Raw genomic sequence first — 23,645 nt, 5'->3', positions numbered from 1 at the left:
AGTCCTTGTTTGTTTTTTGCATTTTGTTCCAGTTCACAGCTGTAGTTTCGTTTCTGTGTCTGGATAGCTCTTGTGATCTGAAATTGCCACTCTGATGTTATGAGTTAATACTAGAGTCTTAAAGTAATTTCAGGATGGTGTTTTGATAGGGTTTTCAGCTGACCATGAAAGTGCCCTTTCTGTCTTCCTGCTATCTAGTAAGCGGACCTCAATTTTGCTAAACCTATTTTCATACTACGTTTGTCATTTCATCTAAAATCACCGCCAATATTTGTGGGGGCCTCTGTCTGCCTTTCGGGGAAATTTCTCTAGAGGTGAGCCAGGACTATATTTTCCTCTACCAGGATTAGTTAGTCCTCCGGCCGGCGCTGGGCGTCTAGGGATAAAACGCAGGCTACGCTACCCGGCTACTGTTAGTTGTGCGGCAGGTTTAGTTCATGGTCAGTTTAGTTTCCATCCTTCCAAGAGCTAGTTCTTATGTTTGCTGGGCTATGTTCTCTTGCCATTGAGAACCATAACAGACCTGTATATATGTTTCTCCAAACTGAATAAAAAAATAAAAATATAACTTTTTGCTCCTGTAGACAGAGTCCACGTATACCGATCTCAAGAGATCAGAGATTACAGAGATGTACAGTCATCTGAAGGTAACTATGGAGGCACTTGATGATTTACAGGGCCATGTATATGAATATACCTGGGGGGGCCATGTATATGAATACACCTAAATAAAATAGGAATGGTTGGTGATATCAACTTCCTGTTTGTGGCACATTAGTATACGGGAGGGGGAAAACTTTTCAAGATGGGTGGTGACAATGGCGGCCATTTGCCAACAGCAAACGCAGCTGCCAGCAGCGGATCTTGATGATTTTTCCAAATGCGTTCAGCAGCAAAACCTTCCTCAAACAACCATTAAGGACCTCAGTGATAGCAACGGAGGCTGAAAATGTCGGGATTATAGCATTTGGCTAGACTGAATAAAAGCAGATGTTTTAATTTTTTTTCTATCATTTACAGATCAGTAATAATAATAATAATCTTTATTTACATAGCGCCAACATATTCCGCAGCGCTTTACAGCTTAACAGTTTCAAACACAACAGTCATAAGTAATAACGTTAGTAATACAATAATTAAAGCAAAATAAGATGACCCTGCTCGTGAGAGCTTACAATCTACAATGAGGAGGGGGAGACACAAAGTACAGGTGTGTGTTTACAATGATGTATTTACAATGATGGTCCAGCCACCTTCAGGGGGTGGGGGAAATGGTTTTCCAACAATCTTGAAGGAGTACCCAGAGATGCTTAGCACTTGTTGGCCCTTTTGCCTTCACTCTGTGCGGTCCAGCTCGCCCCAAACCATCATCTGGCCCGGTCATCTGACGTAGCACCCCATCGCTCTCCTTCTTGGTCAAATAGCCCTTACACAGCTTGGAGGTGTGTTTGGGGTCATTGTCCTGTTGAAAAATAAATGATGGTCCAACTAAACGCAAACCAGATGGAATAGCATGCCACTGCAAGATGCTTTGGTAGCCATGCTGGTTCAGTATGCCTTCAATTTTGAATAAATCCCCAACAGTGTCACCAGCAAAGCACCCCCACACCATCACACCTCCTCCATGCTTCATGGTGGTAACCAGGCATGTAGAGTCCATCCGTTCCCCTTTTCTGCGTCGTAAAAAGACATGGTGGTTGGAACCAAAGATCTCAAATTTGGACTCATCAGACCAAAGCACATATTTCCACTGGTGTAATGTCCATTCCTTGTGTTCTTTAGCCCAAACAAGTCTCTTCTGCTTTTTGCCTGTCCTTAGCAGTAGTTTCCTAGCAGCTATTTTACCATGAAGGCCTGCTGCACAAAGTCTCCTTTTAACAGTTGTTGTAGAGATGTGTCTGCTGCTAGAACTCTGTGTGGCATTTGCTTGGTCTCTAATCTGAGCTGCTGTTAACCTGAGATTTCTGAGGCTGGTGACTCGGATAAACTTATCCTCAGAAGCAGAGGTGACTCTTGATCTTCCTTTCCTGGGGCGGTCCTCATGTGAGCCAGTTTCTTTGTAGTGCTTGATGGTTTTTGCCACTGCACTTGGGGACACTTTCAAAGTTTTCCCAATTTTTCGGACTGACTGACCTTCATTTCTTAAAGCAATGATGGCCACTCGTTTTTCTTTACTTAGAATTTGTTTTATGGCAAGAAAAAAGCAGCTAACAGTCTATTCAGAAGGACTATCAGCTGTGTTTCCACCAGACTTCTACACAACACAACTGATGGTCCCAACCGCATTTATAAGGCAAGAAATCCCACTTATTAAACCTGACAGGGCACACCTGTGAAGTGAAAACCATTCCCGGTGACTACCTCTTGAAGCTCATCAAGAGAATGCCAAGAGTGTGCAAAGCAGTCATCAAAGCAAAAGGTGGCTACTTTGAAGAACCTAGAATATAAGACATAATTTCAGTTGTTTCACACTTTTTTGTTAAGTATATAATTCCACATGTGTTAATTCATATGACATAAAGAACCTAAGGTATGGAAATCAAGATGTTGTGATGTAACTATGTGAGAATATACGTAAAGAAATATATATATAGAAAAATACCCAAAAAAATATATTCTTATATAAAAATGTGCTAGGAAAAGTTACAATGAGTTAAAATGCCTTTATTACATATTTATATAATTACTATTATACAGGGCAACAATAGGCAACACAAGTGTGCCTGTAACCGGAGGACAAAATAATAAAATTAACCAGCAAAAATCGCAACAATATTGTAACGGACACAAAGAAGGCTAGGTGTGATATACCAGAAAGTACAAAAAAATAAAAAAATTGTTAAAATACATATATGTATATATTGTGTATATAGATGGCAATTTGGATAAAATATATGTATATATAAAATGGCCGTAAAAAGGAAGGAAAGGGGAAATTAAACACTGAGCAAGCTGAACACAACTATAAAATATACATACACGTAAGCGTGTATAGTAGAAACACTGCATGTAAAGTGCACACGATGGGTAATAAGGTGCAAATGAAGGTGCAAAATAAGAGTGTAAAAAAAGGTAATACAAGCTAGTGTGAACAGGAATATAAATATAATATATAAGGCCAACTAAGTGGTCGTGCAAAACTGGGCACACAGAGTGAAAGGGTGGTGGGGGATAAACCCAAAGTCACAAAAGTTGCTCAATGTAAAAATTACATATAGGCCACAAAAGATATAATTACCAGTGCCAACGATGTGTCCGGTCCTCCAGGTACAGCGCACCCCGACGCGCGTTTCGGACTGTGTCCTTCGTCAGGGGGTGGTGTACTGGAAGAACCGGGGGTCTATATATATACATGTGGAGGGACATACCACCGATGAGCGAGGTCGACGCTGGAGCGGCGCATGCGTCGTCCGAAGGACCCGGAAGTGCGCGGAACCCGCGCCCCACGACCCGGCAGACAAAGTGTTGCCAAGGTAGCGAGGACGCAGGACGCGCAACAAGGGGGAACCGAGTGGCGCATGCGCACGGCGGCGGCCCCGTGTCATCGGAGGAGAATATAACTGTCAATGAGGGAGCCGAAGCAGGGCGACGCATGCGTCATCAGGAGGCCCCAAAGATGCGCGAACCAGGGCCCGGAACCGTGAAACACAGTACCAGGAACCCGGAACGCACAAACAAGGAGGCACAGACAGCGCATGCGTACAGCAACAGCCCCCAACCATGGGCAGAAAAAGGTTATACATACCATGTGTGGTAAATACAAGATGGTGCTAACGGAAAAGGTAATAAAAGGAGGAAAAGAGTAATAAAGAGAATAAGGTGATGCAAAATATATACCGTATATACTCGAGTATAAGCCGACCCGAGTATAAGCCGACCCCCCTAATTTTGCCACAAAAAACTGGGAAAACTTATTGACTCGAATATAAGCCTAGGGTGGAAAATGCAGCAGGTACCGGTGAATTTCAAAATTAGAAATAGATACTCCATACCATTCATTATGGCCCCATAGATGCTCCACATAAAGCTGTGCCATATATAATGCTCTGCACCGTTCATTATGGCCCCATAGATACTCCACATAAAGCTGTGCCATATATACAATGCTCTGCACCGTTGCCCCATAGATACTCCACATAAAGCTGTGCCATATATACAATGCTCTGCACCGTTGCCCCATAGATAGCTGTGCCATATATATATATGCTCTGCACCATTGCCCCATAGCTGTGCCATATAGTGCTCTGCACCGTTGCCCCATAGCTCTGCCATATAGTGCTCTGCACCGTTGCCCCATAGCTGTGCCATATATATAGTGCTCTGCACCGTTGCCCCATAGCTGTGCCATATATATAGTGCTCTGCACCGTTGCCCCATAGCTGTGCCATATATAGTGCTCTGCACCGTTGCCCCATAGCTGTGCCATATATATAGTGCTCTGCACCGTTGCCCCATAGCTGTGCCATATAGTGCTCTGCACCGTTGCCCCATAGCTGTGCCATATAGTGCTCTGCACCGTTGCCCCATAGCTGTGCCATATAGTGCTCTGCACCATTGCCCCATAGCTGTGCCATATAGTGCTCTGCACCATTGCCCCATAGCTGTGCCATATAGTGCTCTGCACCATTGCCCCATAGCTGTGCCATATAGTGCTCTGCACCATTGCCCCATAGCTATGCCATATAATGCTCTGCACCATTGCCCCATAGCTCTGCCATATAGTGCTCTGCACCATTGCCCCATAGCTGTGCCATATAGTGCTCTGCACCATTGCTCCATAGCTGTGCCATATAGTGCTCTGCACTGTTGCCCCATAGCTGTGCCATATAGTGCTCTGCACTGTTGCCCCATAGCTGTGCCATATAGTGCTCTGCACTGTTGCCCCATAGCTGTGCCATATAGTGCTCTGCACCGTTGCCCCATAGCTGTGCCATATAGTGCTCTGCACTGTTGCCCCATAGCTGTGCCATATAGTGCTCTGCACCGTTGCCCCATAGCTATGCCATATAGTGCTCTGCACTGTTGCCCCATAGCTGTGCCATATAGTGCTCTGCACCATTGCCCCATAGCTGTGCCATATAGTGCTCTGCACCATTGCCCCATAGCTGTGCCATATAGTGCTCTGCACTGTTGCCCCATAGCTGTGCCATATAGTGCTCTGCACTGTTGCCCCATAGCTGTGCCATATAGTGCTCTGCACCATTGCCCCATAGCTGTGCCATATAGTGCTCTGCACCATTGCCCCATAGCTCTGCCATATACTGCTCTGCACCATTGCCCCATAGATGCTCCACATAAATATGTGCTGCTGCTGCCGCTGCAATAAAAAAAACAAAAACACATACTCACCTCTCTTGCTTGCAGCTCCTCGGCGCCATCTTCCCGGCGTCTCTCCGCACTGACTGATCAGGCAGAGGGCGGCGCGCACACTATATGCGTCATCGCGCCCTCTGCCTGCAGTCAGTGCAGAGAGACGCCGGGAAGATGGCGCCGACGCCCGGCGTGTGGAACGAGGACAGGTGAATATGCGATACTTACCTGCTCCCGGCGTCCCGCTCCTTCCCCCTGCCTGTCTTCGGTGCCGCAGCCTCTTTCTCTGTCAGCGGTCACCGGCACCGCTTCATTAGAGAAATGAATAGGCGGCTCCGCCCCTATGGGAGGTGGAGCAGCCTATTCATTTCTCTAATGAGCGGTCCCACGTGACCGCTCAGGGGAAGAGGCTGCTGCACCCGGAGACCGTGGGACGTGCAGGGGGAGCGCCAGGAGCCCCGGAAGCAGGTGAGTATATGACGGTGCTCACCCGCCGACCCCACCACCGATCATGACTCGAGTATAAGCCGAGGGGGCACTTTCAGCCCAAAAATTTGGGCTGAAAATCTCGGCTTATACTCGAGTATATACGGTAAGTGAAAATAAGAAAAAATATATATGGGAAAGAAGAAAAAATTTTTTTTATATATATATATATGCAATATATATATATATGATAATATATATAGGGACTATCCATTGTATGCCTAAGAAGGGTATATAGTGTACATACCGATGCACAGAAAAAATAATACTAAGTAAATGAACATACCAAGAATCATGTGCAAACATATACCACTATGCAGGCATATGATTAACAAGGAGAAAATACCAACAAGATAGATATTAATATACAGGCCTATACGGACAAAAATACGAAAACAATGGAAAACAATAAATCAAAATAAAATAAAAAACAATTATAATGGAAATAAAAAGCAAAAATTATATAAAAATTTGAATATACAAGATAGTCCAATGAAATACAAAAAATTTTTTAGTAAAGGAATTTTTTGACATCCGGCAGCTCATGAAGGTGATGGAAATATACGCCAGAAAGCTTCGGGTGGACTAATGACCATGCTGATGTAGATACACAGAAATGTCCAGGACATGTTCACATGTCCTGGGAATTAGTGCCGCTAAGGAAGTCGAAGATCTATCTACACTTAAAACGCTTCCAAAACACTTTAAAATACATCACCAATCTGATGCTTCACTATTACGGATTATGGGTATTGATGTCATCAAACCTACTTTGAGAGAAGGGAAGGTGAGTATACCTTTGGCGAGATTAGAATCTAAATGGATCTGGACCCTTAAAACAATTGCTCCATTAGGTCTTAATGAGAATTTAAATTTTGCATCTTTTTTGTGAACCTTTTATCCTTTCTTTTTATATTACCGGTATGGTCTTTTATAGCTTTTATGTATGTTTTACTATGCATATATATATATGGATATGTGGTCATGGATATGCATTTTTTATTTCTATTCATATTTATTATTATTTTTATTATTGTTATTATCATTTTTATCATTCATGCTCACATCTGCACCTATTTATATATAATAACTATTTATCTAGATATTGGGTATATCTATGGTTGCTACGGTTTTTTTCCCCCCTCTCTAATTTTTACTTTTTGTATTATTTAGTTTATCGTATGGTGATTTTTTTATCTATTTTTCATCTGATATCAAGACACTCGTCCTGGACATTTCTGTGTATCTACATCAGCATGGTCATTAGTCCACCCGAAGCTTTCTGGCGTATATTTCCGTCACCTTCATGAGCTGCCGGATGTCAAAAAATTCCTTTACTAAAAAATTTTTTGTATTTCATTGGACTATCTTGTATATTCAAATTTTTATATAATTTTTGCTTTTTATTTCCATTATAATTGTTTTTTATTTTATTTTGATTTATTGTTTTCCATTGTTTTCGTATTTTTGTCCGTATAGGCCTGTATATTAATATCTATCTTGTTGGTATTTTCTCCTTGTTAATCATATGCCTGCATAGTGGTATATGTTTGCACATGATTCTTGGTATGTTCATTTACTTAGTATTATTTTTTCTGTGCATCGGTATGTACACTATATACCCTTCTTAGGCATACAATGGATAGTCCCTATATATATTATCATATATATATATTGCATATATATATATATAAAAAAATTTTTTTCTTCTTTCCCATATATATTTTTTCTTATTTTCACTTATATATTTTGCATCACCTTATTCTCTTTATTACTCTTTTCCTCCTTTTATTACCTTTTCCGTTAGCACCATCTTGTATTTACCACACATGGTATGTATAACCTTTTTCTGCCCATGGTTGGGGGCTGTTGCTGTACGCATGCGCTGTCTGTGCCTCCTTGTTTGTGCGTTCCGGGTTCCTGGTACTGTGTTTCACGGTTCCGGGCCCTGGTTCGCGCATCTTTGGGGCCTCCTGATGACGCATGCGTCGCCCTGCTTCGGCTCCCTCATTGACAGTTATATTCTCCTCCGATGACACGGGGCCGCCGCCGTGCGCATGCGCCACTCGGTTCCCCCTTGTTGCGCGTCCTGCGTCCTCGCTACCTTGGCAACACTTTGTCTGCCGGGTCGTGGGGCGCGGGTTCCGCGCACTTCCGGGTCCTTCGGACGACGCATGCGCCGCTCCAGCGTCGACCTCGCTCATCGGTGGTATGTCCCTCCACATGTATATATATAGACCCCCGGTTCTTCCAGTACACCACCCCCTGACGAAGGACACAGTCCGAAACGCGCGTCGGGGTGCGCTGTACCTGGAGGACCGGACACATCGTTGGCACTGGTAATTATATCTTTTGTGGCCTATATGTAATTTTTACATTGAGCAACTTTTGTGACTTTGGGTTTATCCCCCACCACCCTTTCACTCTGTGTGCCCAGTTTTGCACGACCACTTAGTTGGCCTTATATATTATATTTATATTCCTGTTCACACTAGCTTGTATTACCTTTTTTTACACTCTTATTTTGCACCTTCATTTGCACCTTATTACCCATCGTGTGCACTTTACATGCAGTGTTTCTACTATACACGCTTACGTGTATGTATATTTTATAGTTGTGTTCAGCTTGCTCAGTGTTTAATTTCCCCTTTCCTTCCTTTTTACGGCCATTTTATATATACATATATTTTATCCAAATTGCCATCTATATACACAATATATACATATATGTATTTTAACAATTTTTTTTATTTTTTTGTACTTTCTGGTATATCACACCTAGCCTTCTTTGTGTCCGTTACAATATTGTTGCTATTTTTGCTGGTTAATTTTATTATTTTGTCCTCCGGTTACAGGCACACTTGTGTTGCCTATTGTTGCCCTGTATAATAGTAATTATATAAATATGTAATAAAGGCATTTTAACTCATTGTAACTTTTCCTAGCACATTTTTATATAAGAATATATTTTTTTGGGTATTTTTCTATATATATATTTCTTTACGTATATTCTCACATAGTTACATCACAACATCTTGATTTCCATACCTTAGGTTCTTTATGTCATTTTCGTACCGAATGGTCTGCCATTCATCAACTATGTAGTGGTCTTTTTGTACTTGCACATTATTGCACATTTTTTTATTATTATTATTTTAGCCCATCTGTGGCCTCAATTATTTTAGTTATTTTATTGACCGCTACTTCTGTTTCATGTGTTAATTCATAGTGTTAATGCCTTCAGTGTGAATGTACAATTTTCATAGTCAGTGACTTTGGAATCAGGGAGTTTCCAAGGGAGGAATTGCTTCTGTTTTTTTTTTTTTTTTTTGTTTAATTAATACTTTGTATTTATTTTTAATTAACGTTTCTGTGTGGTGCAATCCCCATTAGGAAATGTGCTCCACAATTGTTAATGCCATCCAGTGTACATCTTGCCACATGTATGCAGTCCTTGACCAGCTGGTCGAGGGTGCATACTGCTGTGCGAGATGTGAGCACATTGTGCATTTGGAAACGTAGATACTGGATCTAAATGTGCAGCTGGCAACACTGAGATCCATAGACAATATGGAGAGGAGTCTTCTGCTCACAGAGCAGACGCTCAATGGGATAGATGAGGAGGGGGATGGTAGGATGGAGCTGCAGGACAGTGTGGCAGTTAGCTGGGTGACAGATAGAAGGCGGGGTAGAGGGAAGAGTGCCAGGGAGGCTAGTCCTGATCTGGCACACCCCAATAAGTTTGCTAAGTTGGCAGATGAGGGGGGTGCCAGTACAGGGGTAGCACTGCTGCAGCCAGGCATGTCATCTGAAAGCCGGAGGAGTGACTGCTCCAGTAAGGAGGGAAATAGGAGAGCAGGGCAGGCCAGACAGGTGCTGGTTGTGGGGGACTCAATTATTAGGGGAACAGATAGGGCAATCTGTCACAAAGACAGGGATCGTCGGACGGTGTGCTGCCTACCTGGCGCTCGAGTCCGACACATCGCTGATCGGGTGGACAGATTACTGGGAGGGGCTGGTGAGGACCCAGCGGTCATGGTGCACATTGGCACAAATGACAAAGTTAGAGGTAGGTGGAAGGTCCTTAAAGATGATTTCAGGGAATTAGGCTGCAAGCTGAAAGCAAGGACCTCCAACGTGGTATTTTCCGAAATACTGCCTGTACCACGTGCCACGCCAGAGAGGCAACGGGAGATTAGGGAGGTTAATAAGTGGCTCAAGAATTGGTGTAGGAAGGAGGGGTTTGGGTTCCTGCAGAACTAGGCCGACTTCTCAGTTGGCTACAGGCTCTACGCTAGGGACGGGCTGCACCTCAATGGGGAAGGTGCAGCTGTGCTGGGGGAGAAAATGGTTAGAAGGTTGGAGGAGTGTTTAAACTAGGGATTGGGGGGGAGGGTATTCATTTTATAGGAGGGGAAGATAGTGCAGATAGAGACCTGGGCACAAATAAGGAAATTGGGGGTGGCGGTGGCATGGGGGGTGGGGTTAGAACAGTTAGTAATTTAAGGAAGAATAGAGGTACAGAGAGGAACATCAAGTGCATGTATACTAATGCCAGAAGCCTCGCCAACAAAATGGATGAATTAGAACTAATGTTGTTGGAGCATAATTATGACATGGTGGGGATATCTGAGACGTGGCTGGATGAGAGCCATGACTGGGCTGTTAACTTGCAGGGCTATAGCCTGTTCAGAAATGACCGTACAGATAAGCGAGGGGGAGGGGTGTGTCTATATGTAAAATCTTCCTTAAAACCCATCCTGCCTGACAATATTGGTGAATCTAATGAAAATGTAGAGTCCCTGTGGGTGGAGATAAGGGGAGGGGAAAAATAATAAATTACTGATAGGGGTTTGTTATAAATCTCCAAAAATAATGGAAGCAATGGAGAATATCCTCGTAAAGCAAATAGATGAAGCTGCCACTCAAGGAGAAGCCATTATTATGGGGGACTTCAACTACCCGGAAATAGATTGGGGGACAGAAACCTGCAGTTCCAGCAAAGGTAATCGGTTTTTCGGTTTTTGACAACTATGAGAGACAATTACCTTTCACAATTGGTTCAGGACCCAACAAGGAGGGGGGCACTGCTAGACCTAATATTAACCAACAGGCCAGACCGCATATCAAATATAAGGGTTGGGGGTCACTTGGGGAATAGTGATCACAAAATAATAAGTTTTCATGTAACCTTTAATAAGATGGGTAGTAGGGGGGTGACAAGGACACTAAACTTCAGGAGGGCAAATTTCCAACGGATGAGAGAGGATCTTGGTGCAATTAACTGGGACGATATTCGGAGACACAAAAATACACAAAGAAAATGGGAGACGTTTATTAGCATCCTGGATAGGACCTGTGCACAGTATATACCGTATGGGAATAAACATACTAGAAATAGGAGGAAACCAATATGGCTAAATAGAGCTGTTAGGGGCGCAATAAGGAACAAAAAGAAAGCATTTAGAGAATTAAAGGAAGTAGGTAGTGAGGAGGCATTAAATAAATACAGAAAATTAAATAAATTCTGTAAAAAGCAAATCAAGGCAGCAAAGATTGAGACAGAGAGACTCATTGCCAGAGAGAGTAAAAATAATCCCAAAATATTCTTTAACTATATAAATAGTAAGAAACTAAAAAATGACAGTGTTGGCCCCCTTAAAAATAGTCTGGGTGAAATGGTGGATGAGGATGAGGAAAAAGCCAATATGCTAAATGACTTTTTTTCATCAGTATTTACAAAAGAAAATCCCATGGCAGACAAAATGACTAGTGATAAAAATTCCCCATTAAATGTCACCTGCTTAACCCAGCAGGAAGTACGGCGGCGTCTAAAAATCACTAAAATTGACAAATCTCCGGGCCCGGATGGGATACACCCCCGAGTACTGCAGGAAATAAGTACAGTCATTGATAGACCATTATTTTTAATCTTTAAAGACTCCATAATAACAGGGTCTGTACCACAGGACTGGCGTATAGCAAATGTGGTGCCAATATTCAAAAAAGGGGCAAAAACTGAACTCCGTAATTATAGGCCAGTAAGCTTAACCTCTACTGTGGGTAAAATCCTGGAGGGCATTCTAAGGGATGCTATGCTGGAGTATCTGAAGAGGAATAACCTCATGACCCAGTATCAGCACGGGTTTACTAGGGACCGTTCATGTCAGACTAATTTGATCAGCTTCTATGAAGAGGTAAGTTCCGGACTGGACCAAGGGAACCCAGTGGACGTAGTGTATATGGACTTTTCCAAAGCTTTTGATACGGTGCCACACAAAAGGTTGTTACATAAAATGAGAGTAATGGGGATAGGGGAAAATATGTGTAAGTGGGTTGAGAGCTGGCTCAGGGATAGGAAACAAAGGGTGGTTATTAATGGAGCACACTCGGACTGGGTCGCGGTTAGCAGTGGGGTACCACAGGGGTCAGTATTGGGCCCTCTTCTTTTTAACATATTTATTAATGACCTTGTAGGGGGCATTCAGAGTAGAATTTCAATATTTGCAGATGACACTAAACTCTGCAGGGTAATCAATACAGGGGAGGACAATTTTATATTACAGGATGATTTATGTAAACTAAAGCTTGGGCTGATAAATGGCAAATGAGCTTTAATGGGGATAAATGTAAGGTCATGCACTTGGGTAGAAGTAATAAGATGTATAACTATGTGCTTAATTCTAAAACTCTGGGCAAAACCGTCAATGAAAAAGACCTGGGTGTATGGGTGGATGACAAACTCATATTCAGTGGCCAGTGTCAGGCAGCTGCTACAAAGGCAAATAAAATAATGGGATGTATTAAAAGAGGCATAGATGCTCATGAGGAGAACATAATTTTACCTCTATACAAGTCACTAGTTCGACCACACTTAGAATACTGTGCACAGTTCTGGTCTCCGGTGTATAAGAAAGACATAGCTGAACTGGAGCGGGTGCAGAGAAGAGCGACCAAGGTTATTAGAGGACTGGGGGGTCTGCAATACCAAGATAGGTTATTACACTTGGGGCTATTTAGTTTGGAAAAACGAAGACTAAGGGGTGATCTTATTTTAATGTATAAATATATGAGGGGACAGTACAAAGACCTTTCTGATGATCTTTTTAATCATAGACATGAGACAGGGACAAGGGGGCATCCTCTACGTCTGGAGGAAAGAAGGTTTAAGCATAATAACAGACGCGGATTCTTTACTGTAAGAGCAGTGAGACTATGGAACTCTCTGCCGTATGATGTTGTAATGAGTGATTCATTAATTAAATTTAAGAGGGGACTGGATGCCTTTCTGGAAAAGTATAATGTTACAGGGTATATACACTAGATTCCTTGATAAGGCGTTGATCCAGGGAACTAGTCTGATTGCCGTATGTGGAGTCGGGAAGGAATTTTTTTCCCCATGGTGGAGTTACTCTTTGCCACATGGTTTTTTTTTGCCTTCCTCTGGATCAACATGTTAGGGCATGTTAGGTTAGGCTATGGGTTGAACTAGACGGACTTACAGTCTTCCTTCAACCTTAATAACTATGTAACTATGTAACTATGTAACTATAAAAATACAGAAAAATCTTTAAATTAGAAGGTGTGTCCAAACTTTTGGTCTGTAATGTATATATGTTTCTCCAAACTGAATAAAAAAATAAAAATATAACTTTTTGCTCCTGTAGACAGAGTCCACTTATACCGATCTCAAGAGATCAGAGACTACAGAGATGTACAGTCAACTGAAGGTAACTATGGAGGCACTTGATGATTTACAGGGCCATGTATATGGATATACCTAAATAAAATAGGAATGGTTGGTGATATCAACTTCCTGTTTGTGGCACATTAGTATATGGGAGGGGGAAAACTTTTCAAGATGGGTGGTGACAATGGCGGCCATTTGCCAACAGCAAAAGCAGCTGCCAGCAGCGGATCTTGATGATTTTTCCAAATGCGTTCATCAGCAAAACCTTCCTCAAACAACCATTAAGGACCTCAGTGATAGCAACGGAGGCTGAAAATGTTGGGATTACAGCATTTGGCTAGACTGAATAAAAGCAGATGTTTTAATTTTTTTTCTATCATTTACAGATCAGTAATAATAATAATAATAGTAATCTTTATTTATATAGCACCAACATATTCCGCAGCGCTTTACAGCTTAACAGTTTCAAACACAACAGTCATAAGTAATAACGTTAGTAATACAATAATTAAAGCAAAATAAGATGACCCTGCTCGTGAGAGCTTACAATCTACAATGAGGAGGGGGAGATACAAAGTACAGGTGTGTATTTACAATGATGTATTTACAAAGATGGTCCAGCCATCTTCAGGGGGTGGGGGGTAGATGGAAGTAGTGAATGGGCTGCACACACACAAACATAAAATGGCTTTGATTAGGGAACGTGATAGACCGCTCTGAACAAATGTGTTTTGAGGGAGCGCCTAAAGCTATTTAAATTGTGGATAGTCCTAATATCTTGTGGTAGAGCATTCCAGAGGATTGGTGCAGCGCGGGAGAAGTCTTGGAGTCGGGAGTGGGAGGTATGGATTAGTGCAGAGGTTAGTCAAAAGTCATTTGCAAAGCACAGAGGTCGGTTAGGCCGGTAGACAGAAATGAGGGAGGAGATGTAAGGGGGTGCCACACTGTGAAGAGCTTTGTGGGTGAGAACAAGTACTTTGAATTGTATCCTGTGATGAATAGGCAGCCAGTGTAATGACTGGCAAAGAGCGGACGCGTCCGAGTAACGATTAGCTAGATGGACAACCCTGGCTGCTGCATTAAGGATAGACTGGAGAGGGGAAAGTCGAGTGAGGGGGAGGCCAATTAGTAGAGCATTGCAGTAGTCCAGGCGGGAGTGGATCAAGGCGACAGTGAGGGTTTTTCTTGTTTCCATGGTGAGAAAAGGACAGATTCTAGAGATATTCTTTAGGTGTAAGCAGCACGAGCGGGCAAGAGATTGTATATGGGATGTGAAGGAGAGATTGGAGTCAAACATAACACCCAGACAGTGCGCCTGCTGCCGGGGTGTTATTATGGTGCCACCTAAGGAGAGGGCAATGTCAGATTTAGGGAGGTTAGTAGATGGCAGGAGCAGAAGAAGTTCAGTTTTGGAGAGGTTGAGTTTCAGATAGAGAGTGGACATGGTGTTGGAGACTGCAGACAGATAGTCACTGGCGTTCTGTAGTACAGCGGGAGTAAAGTCAAGGGATGATGTGTATAGTTGTGTATCAGCATAAAGATGGTACTGAAAGCCAAATCTGCTGATGGTCTGTCCAATTGGGGCCGTTTAGAGGGAGAAGAGAAGGGGGCCAAGGACTGAGCCCTGAGGTACCCCGACAGTGAGAGGAAGAGGAGATGAATTGGAGCCAGTGAACAGAACACTGAAGGAGCGGTCAGAAAGATAGGAGAACCAAGAGAGAGCAGTGTCCTTAATGCCTAGTGACTGGAGCCTAGAGAGTAGGAGAGGGTGGTCAACAGTGTCGAAATCTGCAGAAAGATCGAGAAGAATGAGCAGAGAGTGGTCACCGTTACATTTTTCTGTCAGAAGGTCATTGGTCACCTTGATGAGTGCCATTTCTGTCAAATGTAGGGGGCGGAAACCAGACTGTGAAGGGTCTAGAAGGGAAAGAGTGGAGAGGTAACGGGCAAGGCGGGAGTAGAGCAGGCGCTCCAAGAGTTTAGAGATGAAGGGGAGGTTGGAGACTGGTCTGTAGCTGTTTGTGCAGGATGGGTCGAGGGAGGGTTTCTTTAGTAATGGAGTAATGATAGAGTGTTTGAAGGAGGAGGGGAAAATGCAAGAGGAGAGGGAGAGATTAAAGATTGTAGTTAGGTGAGTTGTGACGACTTGAGAGAGAGACTGGAGGAGATGTGAGGGAATGGGTCGGTAGTGCATGTAGTTGGACTAGAAGAAGAGAGGAGCCTAGAGACTTCTTCTTCTGTGATGGGATCGAATGTGGAGAGTGAGCCAGGGGAAATGCAGGGAGGGATGGGAGTTGCTGCGCTTGGTGTCTGGGAGCGGATTTCCTGAAGGATGCTATCTATTTTCTCTATAAAGTGGGAGGCCAGGTCATCAGCACAAATGTCTGTGATAGGGGCTTGTGCTTATGGTCAGAGGAGGGAGTGAAAGGTGTCAAAAAGTTTCTTGGGGTTGTTGGATAGTGAGGAGATCAGAGTGGTGAAGTAGGTCTGTTTTGCGAGGTGAAGGGCAGAGTTATAGGTTTTCAACATAAATTTGAAGTGTATGAAGTTTTCTGGTGTGCAAGTTTTCCTCCATAAGCATTCAGCACTAACAGAGCATCGCTGGAGAAATCGGGTTTGCAATGTGAGCCAGAGCTGTTTTACTCTGTGCTTGGAGGTTCTGAGGGTGAGGGGCGCTACTTGGTCCAGGGTGCTTCTAAGAGTGTCACTGTAGTAATGTACAGCCAGATCAGGACAGAAAAAAGAGGAGATTGGGGACAATGATGAGTGTAGGGAGTCTGAAAGTGTGTGAGGGTTGATAGCATGTAGATTTCTGAATGTGTGGTAGGTAGGAGGGTGCTGGGGTGGGCGAGGAATTGTGAGTGTGAAGTAGAGAATGTTGTGGTCAGAGAGGGGAAGTGGTGAGTTATCTAGGTAGGAGATTGAACAGAGCCGGACGAAGACCAGGTCAAGGGTGTTACCGTCTTTGTGTGTTTCAGAGTTTGAGAGCTGCGAGAGGCCTAGGAAAGTGGTTAGTGATAGAAGCTGGGATGCAGATGTAGAAGTGGGGCTGTTTATGGGGATGTTGAAGTCTCCCAGGATAAGGGTTGGGAGTTCTGAGGACATGAAGTGTGGCAGCCAGGCAGAGAAATGATCCAGGAAGTGGGTGGATGAGCCAGGGGGCCGGTATATGACCGCTACTCTGAGGGAGAGGGGACGACAGAGCCTGATGGTGTGGACATCAAAAGAAGGGAATGAGAGTGATGGAGCTGGGGGATGACCTGGAAAGTGCATTGTGGGGACAAGAGTATGCCGACTCCACCACAATGTCTGGTTGTGGGTCTCGGGGAATGTGAGAATTGTAAGCCACCATGGGAAATGGCAGCAGGAGAGACAGTGTCAGAATCCTGAATCCAGTTTTCCATGAGGGCCAACAGATTAAGAGAGTTTTTCAGAAAGTAATTGTGTACGAAAGGAAGCTTGTTACATACAGACCGTGGATTCCAAAGGGCACAATTAAAAGGAGATGAAGGAGTGCAAATAATATTAGTAAGATTATTAAGGTTTCGATGTGAGGTAGGGTAGGGGTTGAGGTTGGGGGATGGTGGACCAGGGTTTGGGGAGATGTCCTCTGAAATCAGTAGGAGTAGGAAAAGATAAAAAGCAAGTAGCTTTTGGAATTGTATGAAGTTTTTTGTGCAGTGTGTTTGGGCAAGATGGGATGAGGTTTTTCAGGAAGATGAGAAGTGCATGGGAGCTGTGCATGGGAGAGGGAAGGAGAGAGGGGCTGATGTATATGAGTCGTGATGGAGGGGGTATTTGGCGGTGGATGTGGATGGTGAGGGTACATAAGAGGATAGGAATATAGCACATGGATAGAAGGGAGAGCAGAGTGTGGGTTACCTGACTTAAAGTATACTGTATACAGTACAGACCAAAAGTTTGGACACACCTTCTCATTCAAAGATTTTTCTGTATTTTCATGACTATGAAAATTGTACATTCACAGTGAAGGATTCAAAACTATGAATTAGCACATGTGGAATTATATAATTAACAAAAAAGTGTGAAACAACTAGTGTTGAGCATTCCGATACCGCAAGTATCGGGTATCGGCCGAAACTTAGCGGTATCGGAATTCCGATACCGAGATCCGATACTTTTGTTGTATCGGGAATCGGTATCGGGATCGATACAATGTGTAAAATAAAGAATTAAAATAAAAAATATTGCTATACTCACCTCTCCGACGCAGCCTACACCTTACCGAGGAAACCGGCAGCCTTGTTTGCTTAAAATGCGCGCGTTTACTGCCTTCCGTGATGTCACGGCTTCTGATTGGTCACGTGCCGCCCATGTGACCGCGACGCGACCAATCACAACAAGCCGTGACGTAATTTTCAGGTCCTGAATGCCTAATTCTAGGCATTCAGGACCTGAAAATTACGTCACGGCTTGTGATTGGTCGTGTGCCGCCCATGTGACGCGACGCGACCAATCACAAGCCGTGACGTAATTTTCAGGTCCTGAATGCCTAATTCTAGGCATTCAGGACCTGAAAATTACGTCACGGCTAGTGTTGAGCGATACCGTCCGATACTTGAAAGTATCGGTATCGGAAAGTATCGGCCGATACCGGCAAAGTATCGGATCTAATCCGATACCGATACCCGATACCAATACAAGTCAATGGGACACCAAGTATCGGACGGTATCCTGTATGGTTCCCAGGGTCTGAAGGAGAGGAAACTCTCCTTTAGGCCCTGGGATCCATATCAATGTGTAAAAGAAAGAATTAAAATAAAAAATAGGGATATACTCACCCTCCGACGCAGCCTACACCTTACCGAGGAAACCGGCAGCCTTGTTTGCTTAAAATGCGCGCGTTTACTGCCTTCCGTGACGTCACGGCTTCTGATTGGTCGCGTGCCGCCCATGTGACCGCGACGCGACCAATCACAACAAGCCGTGACGTAATTTTCAGGTCCTGAATGCCTAATTCTAGGCATTCAGGACCTGAAAATTACGTCACGGCTAGTGTTGAGCGATACCGTCCGATACTTGAAAGTATCGATATCGGAAAGTATCGGCCGATACCGGCAAAGTATCGGATCTAATCCGATACCGATACCCGATACCAATACAAGTCAATGGGACACCAAGTATCGGACGGTATCCTGTATGGTTCCCAGGGTCTGAAGGAGAGGAAACTCGGCAGATACCCGATACTTGCGGTATCGGAATGCTCAACACTAGTCACGGCTTGTTGTGATTGGTCGCGTCGCGGTCACATGGGCGGCACGCGACCAATCAGAAGCCATGACATCACGGAAGGCAGTAAACGCGGGCATTTTAAGCAAACAAGGCTGCCGGTTTCCTCGGTAAGGTGCAGGCTGCGTCGGAGAGGTGAGTATAGCAATATTTTTTATTTTAATTCTTTCTTTTACACATTAATATGGATACCAGGGCCTGAAGGAGAGTTTCCTCTCCTTCAGACCCTGGGAACCATCAGGGATACCGTCCGATACTTGAGTCCCATTGACTTGTATTGGTATTTGCCGGTATCGGCCGATACTTTCCGATACCGATACTTTCAAGTATCGGACGGTATCGCTCAACACTAAAAACAACTGAAAATATGACTTATATTCTAGGTTCTTCAAAGTAGCCACCTTTTGCTTTGATGACTGCTTTGCACACTCTTGGCATTATCTTGATGAGCTTCAAGAGGTAGTCACCGGAAATGGTATTCCAACAATCTTGAAGGAGTTCCCAGAAATGCTTAGCACTTGTTGGCCCTTTTGCCTTCACTCTGCGGTCTTGCTCACCCCAAACTATCTCGATTGGGTTCAGGTCTGGCGTAGCACCCCATCACTCTCCTTCTTGGTCAAATAGCCCTTACACAGCCTGGAGATGTGTTTGGGGTCATTGTCCTGTTGAAAAATAAATGATGGTCCAACTAAACGCAAACCGGATGGAATAGCATGCAGCTGCAACATTCTGTGGAAGCCATGCTGGTTCAATATGCCTTCAATTTTGAATAAATCCCCAACAGTGTCACCAGCAAAGCACCCCCACACCATCACACCTCCTCCTCCATGCTTCACGGTGGGAGCCAGGTATGTAGAGTCCATCCGTTCACCTTTTCTGCGTCACACAAAGACACGGTGGTTGGAAGCAAAGATCTCATCAGGCCAAAGCACAGATTTCCACTGGTCTAATGTCCATTCCTTGTGTACTTTAGCCGAAACAAGTCTCTTCGGCTTGTTGCCTGTCCTTAGCAGTGGTTTCCTAGCAGCTATTTTACCATGAAGGCCTGCTGCACAAAGTCTCCTCTTAACAGTTGTTGTAGAGATGTGTCTGCTGCTAGAACTCTGTGTGGCATTGACCTGGTCTCTAATCTGAGCTGCTATTAATCTGTGATTTCTGAGGCTGGTGACTCGGATAAACTTATCCTCAGAAGCAGAGGTGACTCTTGGTCTTCCTTTCCTGGGGCGGTCCTCATGTGAGCCAGTTTCTTTGTAGCGCTGGATGGTTTTTGCCACTGCACTTGGGGACACTTTCAAAGTTTTCCCAATTTTTCAGACTGACTGAACTTAATTTCTTAAAGTAATGATGGCCACTCGTTTTTCTTTACTTAGCTGCTTTTTTCTTGCCATAATACAAATTCTAACAGTCTATTCAGTAGGACTATCAGCTGTGTATCCACCAGACTTCTGCACAACACAACTGATGGTCCCAACCCCATTTGTAAGGCAAGAAATCCCACTTATTAAACCTGACAGGGCACACCTGTGAAAACCATTCCCGGTGACTACCTCTTGAAGCTCATCAAGAGAATGCCAAGAGTATTCAAAGCAGTCATCAAAGCAAAAGGTGGCTACTTTGAAGAACCTAGACTATCTATATATATAATTGTCTAAGGGTTTTTCCGTCTGTCTGTCTGCCTGTCTGTCTTTCTGTCTGTCTGTCTGTCTTTCTGTCTGTCTGTCCTGGAAATCCTGCGTCTCTGATTGGTCGAGGCTGCCAGGGCACAGTATTGACGTAGATGTCATAATGGTTGCCATGGCGACGATGATGTCATAAAGGTTGCCTCGACCAATCAGCGACGGGCACAGTCTGCCGCGAATTCTGGAATCATCATTGTCCATATAATACGGGGACATGCATATTCTAGAATACCCGATGCGTTAGAATCGGGCCACAGTCTAGTAAGACATAATTTCAGTTGTTTCACACTTTTTTGTTAAGTATATAATTCCACATGTGTTAATTCATATTTTTTCATGCCTTCAGTGTGAATTTACAATTTTTATAGTCATGAAAATACAGAAAAATCTTTAACTGAGAAGGTGTGTCCAAACTTTTGGTCTGTACTGTATTTATGTATATAGTAATAACAGTATCTTGTTTTCTCTTTTAGCCTGTTTTGCCTGGAGACACCACTGTTGTACAATCAACTAACGCTAGCGAATATGAAAATGTCCATAGAAAAAATATTTAAAATGACAATAAATCCATCTCTGATGACACTGGAGTCCACTGTTTCTCGATCTGTCATTGTATCTGCTTTGTTTTTAGGACTGCAATATAATTTCAAGTGTATCGTATAAATAAAAGGTTAGAGAAGTGGCTAGGGAACAAGGTAGCGCCATAGCGTTTTATTCGGGTAGCAAAATCGGTGATATAAGCTGTTTTTCTGACCTGGATTGGTAGTTTGGGACTCAACACTAAACTACCATAGATGAATGGAGTTCCAGCTTCTGCTGCACCTTGGGTCGGATAATCCAACTTGAAGATTAGTACATGAAAAAAAGTATCCTGCGCTGCTGATGTCGATCCGGTCAAAATTTGGCACAAACGTAAGAGAAAGAAGTAATGCGGTTTGATGTGAATGCAAACATTTCAAAATTTAATTTAGTTTTTTTTTGAGCATGACAAAACAATGTGGGTCATAACTTTGTGCATGCATGCACATAACTCTGCCGGGCCCTCGGCAAAGTAACAGCAATCAGAAGGTGCTGTAAAGACAAGACAGTTGACAGTGAGAAGTCGAGGGATTGGAAAAGTGCACTGTAAGGTGAGTATACCTTAGATAGTGAGAGATACCCCTTATAGATACAATTAACCCCTTAGTGACAGAGCCAATTTGGTACTTAATGACAGAGCCAATTTTTACAATTCTGACCACTGTCACTTTATGAGGTTATAACTCTGGAACGCTTCAACAAATCCTGCTGATTCTGAGACTGTTTTTTCGTGTCATATTGTACTTCATGATAGTGGTAACATTTCTTCGATATTACTTGCGATTATTTATGAAAAAAACGGAAATATGGCAAAAAAATTTAAAATTTAGCAATTTTCAAATTTTGCATTGTTATGCCCTTAAATCAGAGAGATATATCACAAAAATTAGTTAATAAATAACATTTCCCTCATGTCTACTTTACATCAGCACAATTTTAGAAACAAATTTTTTTTGGGTTAGGGAGTTAAAAGGGTTAAAATTTGACCAGCAATTTCTCATTTTTACAACACCATTTTTTTTTAGGGACCACATCACATTTGAAGTCATTTTGAGGGGTCTATATGATAGAAAATAACCAAGTGTGACACCATTCTAAAAACTGCACCCCTCAAGGTGCTCAAAACCACATTCAAGAAGTTTATTAACCCTTTACGTGCTTCACAGGAACTGAAACAATGTGGAAGGCAAAAATGAACATTTAACTTTTTTTTGCAAACATTTTACTTCAGAACCATTTTTTTTTATTTTCACAAGTGTAAAAACAGAAATTTAACCATAAATGTTGTTGTGCAATTTCTCCTGAATACGCTGATACCCAATATGTGGGGGTAAACCACTGTTTGGGCGCACCGCAGAGCTTGGAAGAGAAGGAGTGCCGTTTGACTTTTTCAATGCAGAATTGGCTGGAATTGAGATCGGATGCCATGTCATGTTTAGAGAGCCCCTGATGTGCCTAAACTGTGGAAACGCTGCACAAGTGACACCATTTTGGAAACTAGACCCCTTAAGGAACTTATCTAGATGTGTGGTGAGCACTTTGAGCCCCCAAGTGCTTCACAGAAGTTTATACAGTAGAGCCGTGAAAATAAAAAATCATATTTGTTTACACAAAAATGATTTTTTGCCCACAAATTCTTATTTTCACAAGGGTAACAGGAGAAATTAGACCACAAAAGTTGTTGTGCAATTTCTTCTGAGTACGTCGATACCCCATATGTGGGAGTAAACCACTGTTTGGGCGCACTGCAGAGCTTGGAAGAGAAGGAGTGCCATTTTACTTTTTCAATGTAGAATTGGCTGGAATTGAGATGGGATGCCATGTCGCGTTTGGAGAGCCCCTGATGTGCCTAAACAGTAGTGTTGAGCATTCCGATACCGCAAGTATCGGGTATCGGCCGATACTAGCGGTATCGGAATTCCGATACCGGGATTCCGATACTTGGCGCGTATCGGATACCGGAATCGGAAGTTCCATGATTCAAAATTCAGAAATTCAGCCAATGAGAAAGATTCCAAGTGTGGGCACATCCTGTTTAGCATGGAGGGCATGAAAGTACTGGCAAGGCTGTGATTGGCTGCTGAAATGATGTCATGATGCAGTTTAAAAGTCGCTGGCGCCATTTTGCGATCACTCTGCTGTGAATTCAGTTAGTGACAGGACGCTGTTTGCTGACTGAGGGACAGTTTAGAGATAGCGATTTGCTTCTTTGTGCTTTCCAAAGGCTAATTTAGCAACCGCTGTGTTCACCTACTATTCACCTTGCTTTTGCCTTGTAGCGCTGTTTTCACAGCGATCTGCAAGGTCTCTCTGTGTGTGTGTGTGTGAGTGCAGCCCACTCTCTAGTCTGAGTGCAGCCACATAGGCCATCCATAGCTGGTTGTATTCAGTTCAGGGAGGGTGGTTCATTGCCTCATACTGTCCTTTTTTTTTTTTTTTTTTGAAGTAGTGCAGGCTGCTGCACATTTTTTCAAATAATTCCTATTAGTGTCTTTCCACCCGTCTCCATCTAATTTGTGGAAAAACACTACATAGGATAAAGTAGAGGAGGGTTTTTGGGCCTTGCAGCGCCGTTTACGGCTGTCTGCACGGTCTCCGTGTGACTGCAGCTCGCCCTGTAGTCTGTGAGCAGCCGTAGCTTGGTTGTCTCC

The 23,645-nt window shown here is 43.3% G+C and overlaps 1 protein-coding gene across 10 annotated transcripts in view; it reads left to right on the top strand.

The window, feature by feature from the left end:
• LOC143768701 (myelin-associated glycoprotein-like) overlaps nt 1-20,993 on the top strand; it is a 76,864-nt gene extending 55,871 nt beyond the window's left edge. For 7 of the 10 annotated variants that reach the window (XM_077257349.1, XM_077257348.1, XM_077257347.1 and 4 more), the window contains 3 exons: nt 585-647; nt 13,464-13,526; nt 20,889-20,993. In XM_077257349.1, the coding sequence (XP_077113464.1) occupies nt 585-647; nt 13,464-13,526; nt 20,889-20,969 (207 nt within the window). In that variant the 3' untranslated portion in view covers nt 20,970-20,993. The remainder of the gene's footprint in view (nt 1-584; nt 648-13,463; nt 13,527-20,888) is intronic. The other 3 variants (XM_077257353.1, XM_077257351.1, XM_077257354.1) reach the window with 2 other exon arrangements.
• Nucleotides 20,994-23,645: the final 2,652 nt, after the last annotated feature.

This window comes from Ranitomeya variabilis, chromosome 4 (genome assembly GCF_051348905.1).
Source record: "Ranitomeya variabilis isolate aRanVar5 chromosome 4, aRanVar5.hap1, whole genome shotgun sequence".
Taxonomy (NCBI): domain Eukaryota; kingdom Metazoa; phylum Chordata; class Amphibia; order Anura; family Dendrobatidae; genus Ranitomeya; species Ranitomeya variabilis.
Note: the sequence above shows the minus strand (reverse complement) of the source record. Positions and strands in the feature narration are given on the sequence as shown.